At 42.9% G+C, this 18,866-nt stretch overlaps 1 protein-coding gene across 1 annotated transcript in view; it reads right to left on the bottom strand.

The window, feature by feature from the left end:
- LOC147698690 (matrix metalloproteinase-20-like) overlaps positions 1-18,866 on the bottom strand; it is a 203,694-nt gene that overhangs the window by 161,503 nt on the left and 23,325 nt on the right. Inside the window, exon 2 of the mRNA XM_086933491.1 lies at positions 7,700-7,944. Within this exon, the coding sequence (XP_086789617.1) occupies positions 7,700-7,944 (245 nt within the window). The remainder of the gene's footprint in view (positions 1-7,699; positions 7,945-18,866) is intronic.

The raw sequence follows: 18,866 nt of genomic DNA, 5'->3' as shown, positions 1-18,866 counted from the left end.
CTCTGGGATTTTGAACTTGGATGTTTATAACCTCAAATACTTACAGAGGTACTTGACGAATTGTTCATGGAGCACGAACATTAAGAGCGATTTCAGCTCTTCTCTTGTTTGTTCATTTTTTTGTTTATTTTGGGGCTCTGCATTTTACTGACTATCCCTAGAGCTGTTGAGAGGCTCAGATTGTTCTGGGATAAACGCGAAGGAAGCAAGAAGTATTGTTCCCAAACGCTAATCCTGGATTGTGTTGGAGCTACGCTACTGAGCAGAAAGAGACTGCATTTGTGAGATAAGTAGCTTTCAACCTTTATGACTCATTAACAGTGAAAGGAAAGAATTGATTCGGCTTCGGATTACTAGAGAGCAGCAGAGAGCCGTCAGGAAGTACGGAGAGGAGCCACAGCAGCAGCTGAAGCAGGCTGTGGCGAACACGAACGTGAACGCCGAAATCCGCCACCACTATTGCCGAATTTGAATCTAGGAGGTCATAAGCTGCAGAGGCTGAAGCAAGATCAAGATAAAAATAAAGACAAGTCAAAAAAAAACATTTTTGCTGGTTATATCATGAGGTCTGGGAAAGTGAGGAAGGCTCCAGGGGATAAGACTCTAGCTATACGAGGCACCCGCAAACGAAAAAGACTGGAAGAACAGAATGCCAATAAAGCAAAAAGTTTTATACAAAATCCACTGATCTCACCAATTGCCTCGCTGTTTGAAAAATCAATCCAAAACAAAATTTCATCATGCGCTCGATTCCAGTATTTGAAAGACCCCGGGGATGTGGTGTTTTCATCAACGGAAGGAGTCCAGGGCCTTTTAACACCGATAGAGCCCACAACTGAGACCCATCATAGGGACACCCCAACCAAAGCCGCCTCAAACTTTTTTGTGACTCCTAATAATCCATCGAGTGATATAAGTAAACATACTGTTCAGAGGGAGAGTTTATGTAATAAGGAAAAATCAACAGGAGTGTGGGAAAAAAATCACAAAGTCACAATAGCAGCATTAGTTCACAATTCCCCGTTGATCAAACCAAAGACATCCTTAAATCCGCAGTCCCCAGATCTGTCAACAACTGTAAGACTGAGTCAAGCTCTTCCGGATCTAACGGAGCCTACAGCTTTTGGGGAAGCCTACAGCGCGGGTTCAACGGAAGTGGCCTGTTCTAGTCACAAAACAAGCTTATTGTCAGACAAGGATGACTGGAAGGACATGTTGGTTGGGTCCTTCCCAGGAAAAGGGGAGTCAAAGGGGGGAGGAACAACCGAGAGTGTCACGGAGGTCACCAAAGGTCAATCATCTGGCAGACGAGGGGCACATGGAACATCTACAGTGACCAATGGGTGCCAGGGAGTCTGAGACTTTATCATCAACGAATAATACAGATCACATAAACCACAAAGATCCAACTAAGGAAGAACCCATGACTAAATCGCAAATGGACTCGGCCTTTGTGAATTTGGTTGCCCCTCTTCTAAAAATCTTGCAAACATCTGTAACAACTATGACAATGCAATCAGATAAATTGGACATCCAAATCGATCTAATGAGCATAATTGCAACCAATATTGCCGGGATAAATACAAAGCTGGACAACTTAAATAGCCTAATATCAAGAGCTCAAGCCCACACGTATCAGGTACAATCCTCCTGTTCCTGTGGTCCCGTTTTGGACAAATTGCATACTCTCCCAGTCATCTTAGAACAGATTTTAACCCTAAACCAAAGATTAATTAATGCAGACGACACGCAGGTTGGTAGGACCAGTGCCAAGCCTGAGCTAAACTTACAGGTCAATGAAAAGACTACAAAAGTGACCTGTACCAATGAAGTTAACATGGCTTTGGCTAAGACTAATACAGGTGATGTCATTGACATAATAGTTGAGAAGACGCTGGAAATAACGAGACCACAAAGCCAACGGTAACCAAGAGACAAAGGAAAAAAGAGAGGAAAGCCAGAAATAAGAAAAGTGGGGTCATTCCAAACAAGGATAGTGGATTATATCCAATCTTTTTAAATTTGAACCAATGTTTGCCAAAATCAACTGGTAAATCTGAAAGCTACACAGAGTCAACAGCAAGTAATGAAACAGCTAAAGGAGGTAAATCAGTGTCCAAAAATGCTGATAAAAACCTCCAGAAATCCGACACACTTACTAATTCTAAATCTGTGGGAAAAATACAGCAAACCGAGACGGTTGGCACAAATCATCAACCTATTTTTACACCTAAAAGAGAATGCAAATATAATGATAATCAGAGCACGCAGCAAGAAGCAAATGACAACATCAACCATACTGAAGTCATGGTCCGAGGTTCGGATAAGGATGCAAAGAGGGGTCATTTACAACCTTGTGGGAGTATAGTGGAAATAGAATCAATAATACCACAGGTGGGTGTTCAGCCAATAGAAAAAAATACTGTCCCTGAATGTCTAACTAACCTCGCACAAATGTTAAACCATAGTGATGAGGGTCTAAAGGGAATTCCAGCTCCATTGACACAACCAACAACGGACAGGCCAATCTTAATCAGAGAGGTTCCATCCAATTACAAAAGTCATGGATTGAATGTAGACTCAAGCTCCCCGTCGCAGAGACCAATAAAACAGGGCGTAAAGAACATAGAGGTTGGTCAGGCAAATATGGAATCAGTCATCCCGCCAAGGCCGCCTAATCACAATGCAGGTGTTGAGCTGAATAAAGTAGTTTGGTCACCAGAGTATAAGTCCCAGGGAACACATGACATACTAAATAGGAGTAATATTCTGAAGTTACTGACAGAATTTGATGACCTAAAGGAAATCAACACGGCAGATCTTGAGCAGGTACAATTCTTTAAAGGCCCTAATGAAACATCAGCGGAACATACTCTGACAACCTGGAAATCAACGGATATAGCAGAAGCGATCATGAGGAAAGTGGACATCTTTCAATTGTGGGGCATTAAAATATCTTATCAAATTTCCCCTCGATACCCGCCGCCATTGAAGAGGTTGTGCGGAGTTCAAGTTACTAGGAAAATTGACGATACACATGTTAATCAAAAGAAACCAGTTTATTCAATTCTATTTAATGCAAAGGGTAGAAGCGAACCACCACCATTACATGAAGAACTAAAACGGGCAAATGATGAATCACAGAGTACACTAGACAATTGGAAATGGCTCCCTGGTATGCTAAATGCAAAAAAGCAGGTGTGACCGTTCAAAACTAAACAGAAACAAGACTCTAACAAGGATATTCATTTAGTTTCATGGAATATTGCAGGTGCTAAGAGACTGCTGGAAGGGGGGCTTCCTCCGAAAGAATGGCACGGTTGCGATATAATTGCGCTACAGGAAACCTGGCTCCAAGAACATATAGCACTTGCTGGGTTCATTCATTATAATGTAGCAGCAGAAAAATGTAAAATCTATGGCCGTGCAATTGGTGGCCTTTCTGTATATGTATCCTCATCTATAAACATTAATTCAGTACAATTACAATCACCCGATCCCAGTATTCGGTTAATCAAATTAACAGATCAAAGTAATAACTGTAACAAACCAACAATACTGGTTAATTATTACACACAACCAAAAATCAAGGCGAAAAATCTAAAGAATGAGACATTGTGCAAAGTCATAACGGATCTACGGTCTACTGATCCACTCTCCAACCTCATACTAACGGGTGACTTTAATTCCAACTTGATTTTAACACCTATAGACGATGATAAACTATTATCTGATAATATCTACTGGGGAGTCCCCCAACAGTGGCAAGGAGGTGCTGGTCCACGTAAAGACAGTCTAGCAATCCAATTAGTGACTGAATTGGAGTTTCTGGGAATGCGAGTATGGAACGGGAGATATTCCGAAGATCAACCCCCCAGGAAAACATACTATGGCCCTCATTCTCAAAATACGTTGGACTTTACAATGGTTAGTCTGTCATTAATCCCCTTGGTGATCAATTTTAAAATAGAGTTTACCCTGTTGAGCGACCATGCATTGCAACATAGCTTTTTCAACTTGAATAAGGAAAGATTGCAACCGTCACACTTACCAGAAGGCCAGTTAAGTACTGCTAATTTGAAACGGATAAACTGGTCTAACACAAATGATCATGAATGGTTCACTACAATGAAGGACACACTGATTGAGATAAGGAGTTACCCAATGAACGCTATCCAAAAATGGTCTCTTTTTCTGCAAAAATTAAAATAAAAAATGAAGCCGCCTATTATGAAACCAGATCCTGATGGACCAGGGAAAAAACACCCGAAAGAACTTCGAGACCTGCGAAGACAGCTTAGAAAAACTCAAAGGAAGCTACAATCGGCAAATCATGGTCCAAGCCAATGGGCCATTTTTAGGGCTCAAAGAAAAGAATACAAAAACATGATCTGGGAATATAAAAGATCAACAAATGACAGCTTTTGGTTAAAACTAATCTATAGCTCAAAACTACAGAATTCTAATGTATTCTGGCAAACAATAAACCAACTAACAAGACCTTGTAACGTCCTGAGTTCTAATGTGCAGGAATCAGAGTGGGCAGCATTTCTGGCATCTAAATTTTCGGTCTCTCCGGAAAAAACACAAAGTAGTGACCCATGCACTAAAAATCAAAATAAACTGTGTTATGTAGAAGAAAAAGGGGGTAAATCGTTGTTTAAAGGCCATAGCGATTTAATAAGCTCGACCCCTAAGAATAAACTATATACGGCGGAAGAAATAATTAAAAGAATCAAAAAAGGAAAAACAAGTGGGGCGCCAGGCCCGAATGGCATCCCACAAGCGGCGTATAAATATGCTCCGGAATTCTGGGGACCTTGCCTGGTGGAACTGTTCTCAGACGTACAGAACACGAACCAAGTACCAGAGAGTTCCAAAGGATCAATATTTACGCCGATTTATAAAGGTGGGGACAGATCCTTAGCAAACAACTATCGTTTGATAGCATTGCAGGACATCGAGGCAAAATATTTTGCTTCTCTACTCTTGGATGATTTGGTCGCATGGTCTAGTGAGAAAGAACTGATTCGCCTAAATCAAACGGGGTTCAGGAAAGGGATCGGAACAACAGCAAATATCCTATCCATAACTATGATCGCGGAGAAGTGCATGAGTAGAAAACAGGATCTGAACATGTGTTTTATAGATCTTCAGGCAGCCTTTGACAGTGTGGATCGTAATCTGCTGTGGGCGAAATTGAGATCATGGGCAATTCCTGAGTGTATCCTAATGGGTTTGTTGCTATTTTATTCTGAAACTTGGTCGCAAGTAAAAATTGGTGATGGATCACGACTGTCGAGAAAAGTTCCAACAACCATCGGCCTCAAACAGGGGTGTGTTCTTGCGCCACACTTATTTAACCTCTTTATCTCAGATCTCTCTGCGAAATTGAACCACTGCAATGCCCACCCACCAAAACTTGGCGATTTACAGCTCACGCATTTGGCTTATGCAGACAACATTGTCCTCCTGAGCCTAACAAAGGTGGGGCTAACCAGATTAGTAACGGAACTGTCGGACTTCTTGATGGCAAACAAGTTGTCATTAAACATTTCAAAAACTAAAACCATGTTGATTACTAATCGCCGTGGATTGCATCATGATATATGGTTAAAAGGAAAACCTCTAGAGAAAGTCTCGGTTTACAAATATCTGGGATTTTATATAGATGATAAACTTAACCTAAAAGAACAGAAGAACTATCTGACACAAAGAGCGGGTGCTCTGATATTTGGACTAAGTACCTTGGCAAAAAAATTGGAAGGGCCATCACTCAAACCCCTTCTAACCGTAATGGCAAACAAAATCCTCCCAACCCTGACCTATGCAAGTGTGGCAAAGCACGGAAAGGATGCCGACCTACTAAACATCCTGACAACTAAAATATACAAAAAAGTATTACGTCTCCCACGCACGACATCACCAGCGCAATTGCGACTTAAATTTGGACTAAAAAACGAAATACCGGGGAGACAATACTCGTATATTAAGGTCTGGTACCAGATCAAGCAAAAAGCAAGTAATAACAATCTGAATACCTACCTATGGCAAGAGTTTAAATCCCAAAAGAATTCCAAAGCAAATCAATTTCTCATGCAAGCTTTGGAGACAACTTGCTCAAAAACCCTATGGGATAATAATCTGTCATTTGTTGTCCTAAAACAGACCCTAAATAAAGTGGCCAAACTTCATTCGTTAATCTTGGACAAAGAAATGTTCTCCCATCGTTCGCACTCATGGGCTGTGATAAATGGCTATAAGACATTGATAGCTGCAAAATACCTGGAAACAACTTATTCTATTTTTATTAAGAAAAAGCTGATGGCGTTGAGATTTGGGGACTTTCCCACACGAGCAAATGAACCTGCCTGGAAATTGCCTGACGACGTTTCTTGTCGACTTTGTGGTAGCCCTAAAGAGGACCTAATACACATAATTTGTCACTGCAAGATGCTATCCAAGGAACGGTCACACCTAAAGGAAAGTTATCGGTCCATGAAACTACGAACATGTAGATCAGCCATTATTGGAAGCCTGGATACTACTGCTCCAAGAATACACTGCAAGCTGGTGAAGTTCTTGCAGGCATTTGAGAAACGTATAAAAACAATATGAACAATTAATGCTTTGAATTTTTTAACATTGTAACATTTTTTTTTACCGACAAATTTATAAATTTTATAATTGTGTGTGACATTCGTCAAATTGTTATGGTTTTAATTAACTAAACAATAAAGTTTAAATTTCAAAATTTCATATTCACATTCATTTAATAATTAGCACTTTTTCAAATAAGTTTATGTAACTGACCAAATGTTTACAACCTAATTAAAGGAGGACTAAGCACAATCTCCCCTACTGGGAAACACGACTGAGCATCATTTCATTGCATTAGAATTTGACAAATTCAGAGAAGGTTAAAAGTCTAAAATTAGAATTTTATGAGTGAACAGTCTTGAGGTTTTAGTGCTATGCATGTAGGAGACAGAACCAGACATTAGTGTCTGTTTCAGAAGATGAATGGAGAGCTATGCTGTTATCGGGGTGATTTATTCATCGGCACTGTCACCATTTGTAAGTTAGGAAGAAGATGACATCTTGGAAGCGATTGGCCACTATGGTCTCTGGTAACGGCAAATAATCCTTAATGAAAAGTTCTTTAGCTGTATGGTCAAGAAAGATCAGAGAAAAATTATGCATAAAATGCATAGAAGTCTTACTCATACGCAGTCTGCATAGGCACTTCCAGGGGCCTCCTACGAGTCTATTGTGTGCTGCTCGACCATTACAACGGATACAGCCTTGTTGAACAGCCAGAGACACAATTTTATATTTGTCTGAAGGAGAGTGAATAATTTCTGCGAAGTCCAGCTCTGACACTTGCACGATTAGTATGACTAGACACGTTTAGTAAGGTAGCCAGAAGAGCTACTCTATATTGCTTGTTCAGTAGACAGATTATCTCCAATTGACATCTCCCCATTGAAGACTGATATAAAGTAAACTCATGTGCAATGCAATAATATGAAAGAATCTACTTAAAGTAATCCGATACTTGGTTGGTTAATTACTTAAACCTCAAGCCATGTGTGAATTTGTTTACAATTCTGTGGGGTTTTTTTGCTTGTGATTTTCCAATTGAATAAAATGCAGGCTGAACACTTCAAGTACACATACATGGACAGAAACACAGTACCTGTATGATAAACTATTTTTGGGCCATTTAGGTTGACCAGGGAACAGTCGGTAGTTCTCCACATCAGGTACTCCACAGCGGGGAGCCTTCATAACTTCCATAGTCGTGTAGTCTAATTTTCCAGTGACTGGAAGTCCAAAGAATGTTTGCATTTCTTTGATTTTGCCTGTCATGGGATTTCCTCCTGCTACCATCTGACCTACATGTTGGTCACCATCTTTTGTGAAGTATTTGTCAAGGTATTCCTGTAAAGTAAACAGAAAGAAGTTACAGTAAAAGTGCATATCTTGAGTGAACACCACTCTCGCCTCCGGCTCAAAGAGCAATCTAGTCCCAACAGTCACTATTAACAACCACCTCAGTTTCAGTATTGCCATCAAGACTGTTCAGTCCATTTACCCTGCACACTGAAAGGCACTCCTTAAGCTATAATACCTGCATCTCAAGTACTGACTACTTTTCCAAGCACCACACAAAATATAAATTAAGCATGGGTGGAATTTGTAAACTCACGATGCGCGAATTCGTAATCGCGTTCTGCAAAAATCTGCCAAATTCCGCGAGCTTGCGAAATTGTTTTTTTTGTGAGTTTGTGAGATTTTTTTACCAGTTCCGGAACGAGAACTTGCGCATGCGGTCGCAACGGGTGCGAACATGTTGTTTCCACTTAACCAGCCTGCTCGCGATGCCTTTTTCCTGTTTCGGGTCGCAATGACGTGTTCGCGTTCGCAATTTCCTGTTTCAGGTCACAATGACGTGTTCGCGTTTGCGGGTGCGCTCGGCCAGCTACCAAAATCTCGCAGCGCACGCGAACAGGGAGGAAAACTCATCAGCGAATGCAGAATCATGGTAAGTCAATGCCACGCGCAAGATTGTATTATTGAAGCGCGAACAAGAAAAAAAAAATCTACCAACTCACGAATTGTGGATTTTTGGGCAATTTCACGCAATTCGCGGATCACGAAATTTCCAAAAATTTGCAAATTCCGCGAGCAGAACGAATTTTCCGCCCATACTTAATATAGATGAGAATACTGTGTTGATTCATCTCCTTTTGATATTTGTGTCAAAATTAGGGGTGGGCGAAGCTCATGGAGTTTTACTCTGAGTAATTCTATGGTGTTACATAAAACTCCATGAGACTCTGCGGAGTTCAGCAAGCAAGCGTAATTCAGCACGTCATGCTATTCACACTGATTTTTAGCACTAGGAACTTGTTCAGCGTGAACTGCACCACATGGCATGCCAGAGGGTGTTGCCTCTTTTTGTTGTTCAAGTAGATTTTCAACATGAGTGTCCCCTTTCTCTACGCGACCGTTAGCAACCTGCCATTATCGCCCACATTGAGAAATCTCGTCTGGAAGCATTGTAGCGCTCGAAAATCACACTAGGGGATACAAAGTGGGCAACTTAATGTTGGCGAGCTGCATGCGAGAAAAAACTATGCCATGCAGTGGTTGGAGAAGTTTTGCTGGAACTTCGCACTCCAAGAGGGGCGTGGGATGGGCAAAACTCTGCAAGCTCCACCGGTGGAGTGAAATCTTTCACCCATCCCTAATCTAAATCTGTTCTCATCAATTGGAAACAAGTTCATAATCTACCTGAGTACCCTTGATTTGCAAAGGTTAAATGGAACTTTGAAAGCAATTATCTGATTCTTAATTATAATTATTTATTTCACAGTAACAAACAACTTTGCACAAAACTTGATCCTTTCCTGAAAACTTAGGCTGCCTCTAATCTGTGGAAGTACAATCTCACACAAACACAGATGGACCTTTATTAAGCCAACTAGCATAGTACACATTTTACTGATCTCTAGCGATTGCATGTGGATTCAAGTGCAATGGTAATAATTGTCATTATGCAAATGAGGCTTTGTGGCCAAATGACATGTACAATTCAATGAGGGACATTTAGGGACAAATGGAATGGCATTCGGTACATTGCATACACTTGGGATTCAAAATGCACAACAAATCTACCTCTTGTTCTTCATTCACCTTTGTTCATGCACTATGCATCATATTTTTGGTACCAACAGTTTCACAGGATCCAAAATCAAGCAAAAGGATAAGAATGGAAATGAAAGTGAAAAGCGAGAAAACAAATCCAATTGCTGCTTATGACACTTTCCAACTGTTGTGAACCTTTAAGGGGCTGAGATTGAATCAGGGACAGAAAAAGGTATGATCCTACTAAAGTGGTAGCAAACAGTCCTACATAGGTATAATAGTAACAAGGAAAAAATAAATAAGACCAAAGATAGATGAAAGCAAGAAAGAAGGAAAGCAAAGTCAAGAAAGGAAAAAATAAGGCAAAGAATGAAAGAAGGAAAAAATGAGGACAGTAAGAAGGAAGGAAAAAAACAAAGAAAGAGAAAAGGAACAAAAAGACGAAAGGAAGGAAGAAAAAAGAAAGAAAGATTACAAGAAGCAAGAAATGGTAAGAAAATGGCAAGGAAAGAAGGCACAAAAAGAAGGAAAGGAAAGTAGGCAAGAAAGAAGCCAGTTGAAGAAAGGAAGAAGTAAAGAAACAAGGAAAGAAACAAGGAAAGAAGGAAAGAAAAGGAATGAAGGTAAGAAAGGTAGTAGAAGAAAGAAGGAAGGAAGGAAGAAATCAGAAAGAAAGAAACAGCAAAAGAAAGAAACACAAAGAACAATAGAAGGAAACAAAGAATGAAATCAAAAGGGAGGAACAAAAGCAACAAGGAAAGAAAAAAGAAAGCAATGATGAAAGAGAAAAGAACACAATAAGAAAAGAAAGGCAGATCGGTTTGCAAAGATTGAGCACACTCATGAGCTTAATTCACAGTGTGTGTTGTCCGTATTACTGTTTACCTTGGACTTTTGATTTAATCATGGTGTCTAACACTACCTGAGCATCATAAGGTATCATCAGGTAAATCTTACAAAAGTGCAAAAAAACAACTTTATGGCCCATAAAAGAAAGAGTACAAATGACAACTTGAAGGCTGTAAGGTCACCTAGGTTTATTATGTAACGAAGAGGGACGGGAAATGGGTGAACAAATCTAGATGCCTCCAAACCTATTACGAAATAAATCATGTTGGTATTAAGGAAAATGTTTTTCAGAAGATGGCAAATAGGAGGTCATATCCTAAATTAACAGCTGGTTCCTCATTAGTTGGGTACAATAACAGTCTGTTCCGCAACCTATCATCAGCCTGCAACACTTTGAACACACCCTGGGAGACCTGTTCTTAAAGGGACCTTTACATGTGTAAATTCGCTCATGTGTAAATCTACTACTGCAGCTAGGTGTAAATCTGCACCTTTCTTTTATTTAGCATTTCTGAGTGTATAGATACGCCTAAATGAGTGCTTACATATCTCCACCCCCTAGTGGACTCTCCTACAACAAGATTTATGAGTGTAAAATTATTACTAGTAACTTTTCACCTTAGGTCGAGATCTCCACCACTGTGTTGGTGATATCCTTTTGGAAAAGAGTAGACTATTTTACATATTTTTCTGATAAATATAACATTTTTTACAAAATCTATTATAAACCTAGAACAAATAAAATAAAATGTTACAGCATGTTAATTCTTTAATTTAAATGTGTATTAATTAACATATACTTATTTCATTTATAAAAATGATTTCTTAATATGTTCTTTAAAAAATCCTCATGTGTAGAATTAATTTAAATTAGTTGTAATGTTTTAACACAAGGTAAACTTATACCTTTCATTTTATTTTTAAATTGAGTTTAATGTAAGTATTGTTACATTTTAAACTATTGGAGTAATAATTTAATATTCATATATAATTTTTGTAACATTAAAAAAATATAGATATGTTTTTCAAAAGTCACAATAATTGCATTAATTTAACATTTGTTCTTATGGGGGGCCTCTGCCTCCATTATTTCCTATGGGAGTGTATTGCAGTACTTGTGATGGGCCAAGTGGAATGCTTGACTTGCTTTTAAGCTAGTCTGAAGTACGTTTACTACTGTTTTCCCACCAATAAGGCTGTAGTACTCTAAGAAGTGTAGTTTGTGAATAACAAAAGGCTTGCTTTTCTAGGCGGGTGTTTTTAGTAGCTGGTCCCTCCCTAAACAGCTCCTTACTTTCTCCTAAACATCTTCCATATTGTAGGGTATTGCCCACAATTTGATTCCCAAACTGTATGTTATAGTATGTAAAATGCAATTCACAAACCTACTTGTAGAGATCTCCACTACTGCTATCTTTTCCATGTGGAGATCTCCACTTATATAAGTTTACTACCTAATAATACATGTGGGCGGGGTGGGGGATTAGTGGGAAAATACAGAATATTTCCTTGTAACTGTACTAACACCCACCCACAAAAGAGTAAGTCCATTGATATTCACATTTCCAGTCAAGTCATGGTAACAGCACACCCCATAGGCACAGGTTGGGAAGACTGTGCTCCTGCTCTCCAGCTCAATTGATAAGAGCACAGGGAGCAGGCACTGGAGTGCACTGGCACTCCTGTTGCTTGCATGTTCCCTCTGCACAGGACACAAGGACTCAGGCCATGAGGCTTACAGGGCCCTATGTACTCAGACCCTGGGACTTTTCAGGGAGTGCAAATTCAATGTACACCAACCCTGGACTCGGCGCAATGTTAAGTTGTGTATGCATAGCTTTATCTGTTTGAACTGTTTTGCAGAATATGTAAAATGCTAATAAACATACTTTTGACAATAAAAAATGTACAGACAATCTGGAGAGACAATCTGTCACACGATTTTCCATTCTAGGAATATATGAGACAGAAAATTGAAAACCTAGAAGGCCCACTGACGAATTCCATATTCTTCAGGAAACAATGTCCAATACCTTTTTGTTGTACACTGCTAATATTAGCTTATGGTCTGTTTGGATTAGAAATTGTACTCACCACACAAATTGTTTTGGCCCAGAAAACCTCAAGGGCCTCCTTTCTGATTGTAGAATCATGTACGCCAGAGCCCTTCAGAGATCTAGAAGCTAATGCAATAGGAACATCCACCTCCCCTTGTTTCTGTCTTAAATCTGACCCAAGACCTTTGCCGCTTGCATCCGTGCCAATCACACATGTCTTCCCTGTATGAAACTCTTCAATTTCAATGCACAAATACTACTTTTTTTTAAATCCCCAAATTCATTTTGAAACCCCTTTAACCACTCAAAATGTACATTTTTCTTTAACAGGGATCTGATGGCTAATGTTCAACTGGAAATATTGGGCACAAACCTTGAGTAATATTCTGTTACAATTAAATCAACAAAAGAGTGTACCTCCTGAAGAGAGGAGTGGACAGAAGACAAAAATAATCAGATTAAATTCTTTTAGAAGGCCCTCACTCACCAACCTGGTTGGTGACATGCTTCATCATTGGGCCCCACCAGGAAGGTTTTATACCAACCAGGTGTGCTTCGACACCAGATTTACTGTGAAGCTGGTTAGGGTTACTGTGTGTGATGAGTGTAGTGAGTTAAAAGTGTACAGGTTGTAACCTAAAAATCTTTTATTCACAGGCCAGCCTGGCACGGTCAAAAAATGAAGCGGGCAGTTGGAGAGCTGGATCGCTATGTCAGCTATGCCCTGCTTAGTGAGGTCAACATGTTTCTGCCTATCAAGTTGCTAATCGGTAGGCATTCGTCAGGACCAGTGTGTAGACCCCGGCGGTATGAGCGCGCTAAGGCTGGTGACCTGGTGATCATAGTGTGAAAAGTAGAACAACAACAGGAAAAATATTCAAAACCTGGTTGTAGGTGATGTGTAGTGCGAGCGTTGATCGCACCATGGGTCTCGGGAGGGGGTGGTGGCTAGTAGGCACACCGCCAGCAAAGCCAGACACCCATTTGGTAACCTGGAGCGACCTCTGAAACTGGACCCCATCGACGGGGTCCGGTTTCAGCGCTCGTACTACACATCACCGCTGGGTGCTGATAATTTACGAGTACCTTACCTGCAACCAGGTTTTGAATATTTTTCCTGTTGTTGTTCTACTTGTTCTCTCAATTTGCAATTTCCAACGGGTTGTAAATAGACTTAACTCATGAATAATAATGAGGTAGGTCTCGGTTTGTGACCCATTAGGAATCACAAAAATCACAGGGATGGTGGCCTTCTAGGATCAACAGACCACCATGTCTGTAATTGCTTTTAAATAAAGTAATCTTTTTTTAATGCAGCCCATTTTCCTTGAAGGAAAACGGGATGCATTTAAAAAAGAAAAATGAAAGGATTTATTTTTATTTTTTCAAGGCAGGCTGTGGTCCATGGGACCACAGCCTGCTCCTAAAAACTGCTTTTACAAACATTGTCAAAGATAAAGGCGTCCCTTAGGGATCCCTTCCCATAAGCAAATGGATTAAAACCTACTTTAAGTAGATGGTAAAATGCAAATGTTTTGCAACACATGTAAAAGTAATGATTCTTAAAGTTTATCTACAAGCACTCGTACTACTTGTGTGAATAACATAATACATTCAGGTCATTTTGATCGTTTATTGCCTCCAATGTACTGAAATTTAAAAAAGAAACATGTTTTTCTGTTTCTCAGCAAATATAAATGAAAACCTCAAATTATTTTGCTTACTTTTAAAAGAAAAAAACATAACAAACTAATATTTTGATAATTTCCAATTACAGTGAAATTCACATGCATTTTTTAACGTATTACTATTAATATTATTTGGGTAAAATATTCCCAGAGGCTTTATTGTTCAAGAAAATCATAAATGTGAAAGTGTAACATGTTCAATGAATGCTAATGTTGAAAAATGTTAATGTTCAAAATAAAAGACCACACCCTGGTTGAACTACCAGAAGTGCATTTACTTTACTGAGCGTCCGCTGACAGGGTGTGAGGTAAGGGGTGGCGAGTTGCACGTTGTGAGCTCACTAAGGAAACCAACATGTCATTGAACTACAACTGTAGAAGGGGGGACCCGGGGAGAGCCGTGCGCGAGCCGGTCTCTCCCCGGGTAGGTTCGCGCTAGGAGATGGCCATGACAGGTGGGGTCCTGATTAGTGAGGGACAGGTGGGGCAATTAGGGTCAGCGCGAGGCAAGGGTTCACTGCGCACTAGGGAGGCGGGCGGAGAGGTTCGTTTCTGTGCTCGGTTGTGGGCTTCCTGCTGCGTCCCTCACCAGTTTGTGGTGCCGTGGAGGAGTCTGCTGTGGTACGGCGGGCCATTCGGGTCCTCCATGGCACAGGACGCGTGGAGTTTTTCTTCCCTGCAGTTCTGGTGCAGCGGGGGTCGGGCGAGGGCGCCCTTTCTGGACTGCGGCTGGAGGCGTGGCTATGGCGTCGCCGGCCTCTTTGACACCGCCTCTGGACGGAGAGAACGGCGCTGCCGCCCTGCCCCTTGTGCAGCTGGATCGGGTCCGCCGAGCCCCCCCCCGTCGGATGGTGCCCCCCCTCCTTCTCCTGGGCGCTCCTGTGCAGGTACATTCTGCCCCCCTACCTGGGGCGGGGTCTGTGGGGGTGCGTCTGGTGGCAGCCGGGGGAGGTCCTTTGGTCGGGCTGCTCGGGTGCGGGGCGGGGAGTTTGGCATGGGGTTCCCCGTTCAGCTTCTGGAGGCGGGGGAGGGACCTGTTTCTTGGAGCAGCCCTCGCTCGGCTGTTTCTTTTCTTCTCTCTGTTTTCAGTGCTGCGGTTTGTGTGGTGCGAGTTTTTTCCTCGGGGATGTCGGAGTGCTTTGCATCACGCACCTCTTTCCCCTTGTTCTCACAGTATGCTTCCTCTCACATTTGGTTTGCCTTTGATGCTTTCACAGGTGCCCCCATTGCCTACGTTACGTTGATGTTTGTGCCTGGGTTGTCTAGCTTATATTGCGATATTCTACCTCTACTTGTTCTTTGTTTCTTTTGTAACCTGCACACTTGTCATTTTTTCCTCCTGGCGCTTTTGCTACACATGTATTTTGTTCTCTCGCAATTGTCGCTTTTCCATCATGTTGCTTACCGGCTGCTTTTGTAATCTGTTCGTGGGTAATGTTCTCCTCATGAATCAGTCTGTTCTTTTTGGGGATCTCTATGGCGCCTTCGGGTGGGGTTTGCGCTTTCGGGAAACGCGTGAATGGCTGTCTAGCTCCTAAATATATAACCTTAAGTTTTGCGTGCGTTGCATGGGGGATGCATGGAGGGACAGGCTGTAGGGTCGCACAATGGGGAGACTGGTGCTTATAGTTATCTCTGTGTACGTGGGATGTGATACGCATGGATATACTCTACAGGTTACTTCGGAATTGTGGAGTACAGAGGGCTACTGCATATTCTAGTGCTTAGAGTTCTCTATATACACAGGGAGGGGATACGAATGGATATACTCTAAGCAACACCTCGGCATGGTTGAGGGTACAATGGCCCCGCCTCGTGCCCCTGCTTCTCCGGTGTGTAGTGGGGCTGGCCAGGTTTTCGCTACGTCTCTACGATTACTTGGAAGGGCTTCTGTGCTGTCCCCCTCTTACAGCAGGTTCAGCCTGGGGCCCTTGGTTCGTCTTGTTTCGCCGTCGGCTTGTTTGTGGGGCATGGGGGTGTGTTGCCACTGAGGTATGCTTCTTTTCCTTTGGGTCGCAAGCGGTTGGGCCTGCCTCTCTGCATGCTGCGGTGTCCTTGTTCGGGACCCTGCTTCAGGTGGCGATTCCTGCGCAGTTGTTTCCACTACTGCGGCGGGGGTTTGTGGGTATCTCAGTACGGTGCAGTCTGGCTTGAGCGGCTACGGCGGCACGGATACAGCTACAGTGCGTTGGTCCTCGGCTGTCAGGACACAGCTACGGGCTGAGCGGGAGGCATTTCTGTCTGGGGTGGAGAGCACTGGAAGGACAGATTTTATCTTCTGGAATGTGAGGCGCAGTGCGCAGCGAAGTTATCCAAGGGCATTCATACGCTGGTGGAATTGGTGCTGGCAAGTTGCCTAGGGGCTGTGGGGTTTATGTTGGACATGATGATGACCTTCTTTGGGATGTCTCTACTGATAACATGGAGGGGGGGTGGGTTGGGCCAATCTGTTGTGGGCCTCCCCAACGGTGTTTTTTTGGGGAGGGGAGAGCAGAAGAGGTTTCTGGAGCGGATTCTTCTTTTACGGAAGTATTACAATGGAGATGGGGAGATTCTTGGTGGAATTGGCAATTTTGTTGGGGGTGAATTACGAATTGAGGATGTTGCACATGTTTAAGTCACAAATGAAAGGGGTGGGTTGGGGCAATCTGTTTCTCTCAGTATTTTGCAGGAGTCATGTGCGGACCATGAAAAGTTCACGTTTCATCGTCATTCGAGTCGCGTCCAGGGGACCCTGAGTTGTTTCAACAGAGACTGTTGCGGTGTCGGAAGGTAAGTAAGGCTAGTGGTCTGTTTGGCAAAAAGGGGAGAGTCTCCCAGTTTCGTACTAGCTCTATTGGTATTGGGGTTGAGGTTGTTGGGGAGCAAGTTGCTCTTCAAACGCTGCTTGTGCGGCAAGCTGATGTGCATAATAAGTTTGGAGGGGACCATGCCGCCATTTCACGTGAGCGGGCAGGGGACTCTGTTGTGGGCTGCCCCAACTGTGGTTTTTGGGGAGGGGAGATCGGAAGAGGTTTCTGGAGCGGATTCCTCTTTTACGGAACAGGGCGCAGTGCGCAGTGATGGTATCCAATGGGAGTATTATGATGGAGGTGTGGGAGATGGGGAGATTCCTGGTGGATGTGGTAAGTATGTTGAGGATGATGTCTTGCATTGGGATATTGACGATGATGATTTGGGAGAAGGAGAAGTACGTGATGGGGAGGTTGGAAATGTTGCCACAAGGATTTGGAAAAGGGGTGTGGGGCAATCCCATGTTGTTCGTTTTTTGCAGGAGTCTGGTGCGGACCACGCAAAAGTGAGATTTACGGCTCCAACTAAGCCACGCCAAGGGGATCCTCCGGTGTTTCGACAGAAGTTGGCGCAGTTGCTTAAGGGTCAGGAAGGGTGGTGGTCTGTGCGGCGACTAGGGGAGAGTCTCCCCGTCAAACGTACTCGTTTTCTTGGTGTTGGGGATGGGGATGTTGGTGAGCAAGTTGCTCTTCCCCAGCTGTCTGAGCGGCATGCTGCTGTGAATGGTACGTCACAAGGGGATGTTACCGCCGTTCGTGCGGGGCGGACAGGGGATGATGCTCACACAATGACTTCAAGTGCGGGCCTCTGCGCTTTTGGGCTTGCGCACCAGGGTGGGCATGACCAGTGAGGCAGTGGTTCTTGAACCAGATAGGTTGCGCATCTGTTTGCGCGCTTCCAAAACGGACCAGCTGGGCAGGGGTGAGTGGGGTTTTTTCTTGGTAGGAGGGGTGTTGTGGCTTGTTGCCCGGTGTGTTTGGGAGTGGTTTTTGAAGTCTTGTGTTTTTTCGTCTGGTGAGATCTTTTGTCTCGTTGATGGCAGTCCCGTTACAGTTGTCCAGTTATAGGTTGTGTTACGGAAGGTTTTTGTTAGCTCTGGGATTGGAGTCTTCACAATTTGGTACCATTCTTTAGGATTGGGGCGGCGACTGAGGCTGCCCGGCGGGGGTGGGACTGGTCTCCGATCCGGAGAATTGGGAGGTGGAGGTCAGGGTGTTGCGAGAAATATGTGAGAAAGTAGCACATCTTTGCTTCGTTAACATTTCTTTTTCTACTAGGTCCCTGGCTCGGGCTGGCCGGCTTCAAACGGAGGGTGTGGATTATTCGACACTCCTTTGTGAGGTGGGCTGCAGTGGCTGCGGAAGGATACCCTTGTGGGTGATCTTTAGTTCTTACCGGTTTAACACATCAGGTTGTTTGGCATGGTATTGGAGGAAGGCGTTGGGGGGTTTGTTTACTTTGCTTGCTACTCTTGGTATTAAGGGTGGGGGCCCGCCTGACCTGCTAGTCATTCATCTGGGCGAGAACGACATGGTCTCTTTATCTGGCTTAACTTTTATTAACACAATGCAAATGGATCTGGAGGTACTCAGAGACGCATGGGCGAGCACCATGGTGATCTGGACAGAATTCGTGCCTCGACTTCACTGGACTGGTGCACGGGAGGATTCTGCGATGGACAAGGCGCGGCAGAAGCTGAACCGTTCTATGCGCTTGTTTTGTAATGATTTGGGTATTTATGCTTTGTCTCATCCTCATTTGCAGGTTTCGAATGGCCCCTATTTCGCGCGGATGGCGTCCCCCTTTCTCGCATGGGTCAATCAAT

This window comes from Lissotriton vulgaris, chromosome 8 (genome assembly GCF_964263255.1).
Source record: "Lissotriton vulgaris chromosome 8, aLisVul1.2, whole genome shotgun sequence".
NCBI lineage: Eukaryota > Metazoa > Chordata > Amphibia > Caudata > Salamandridae > Lissotriton > Lissotriton vulgaris.
This window is presented reverse-complemented; position numbering and strand designations above follow the sequence as displayed.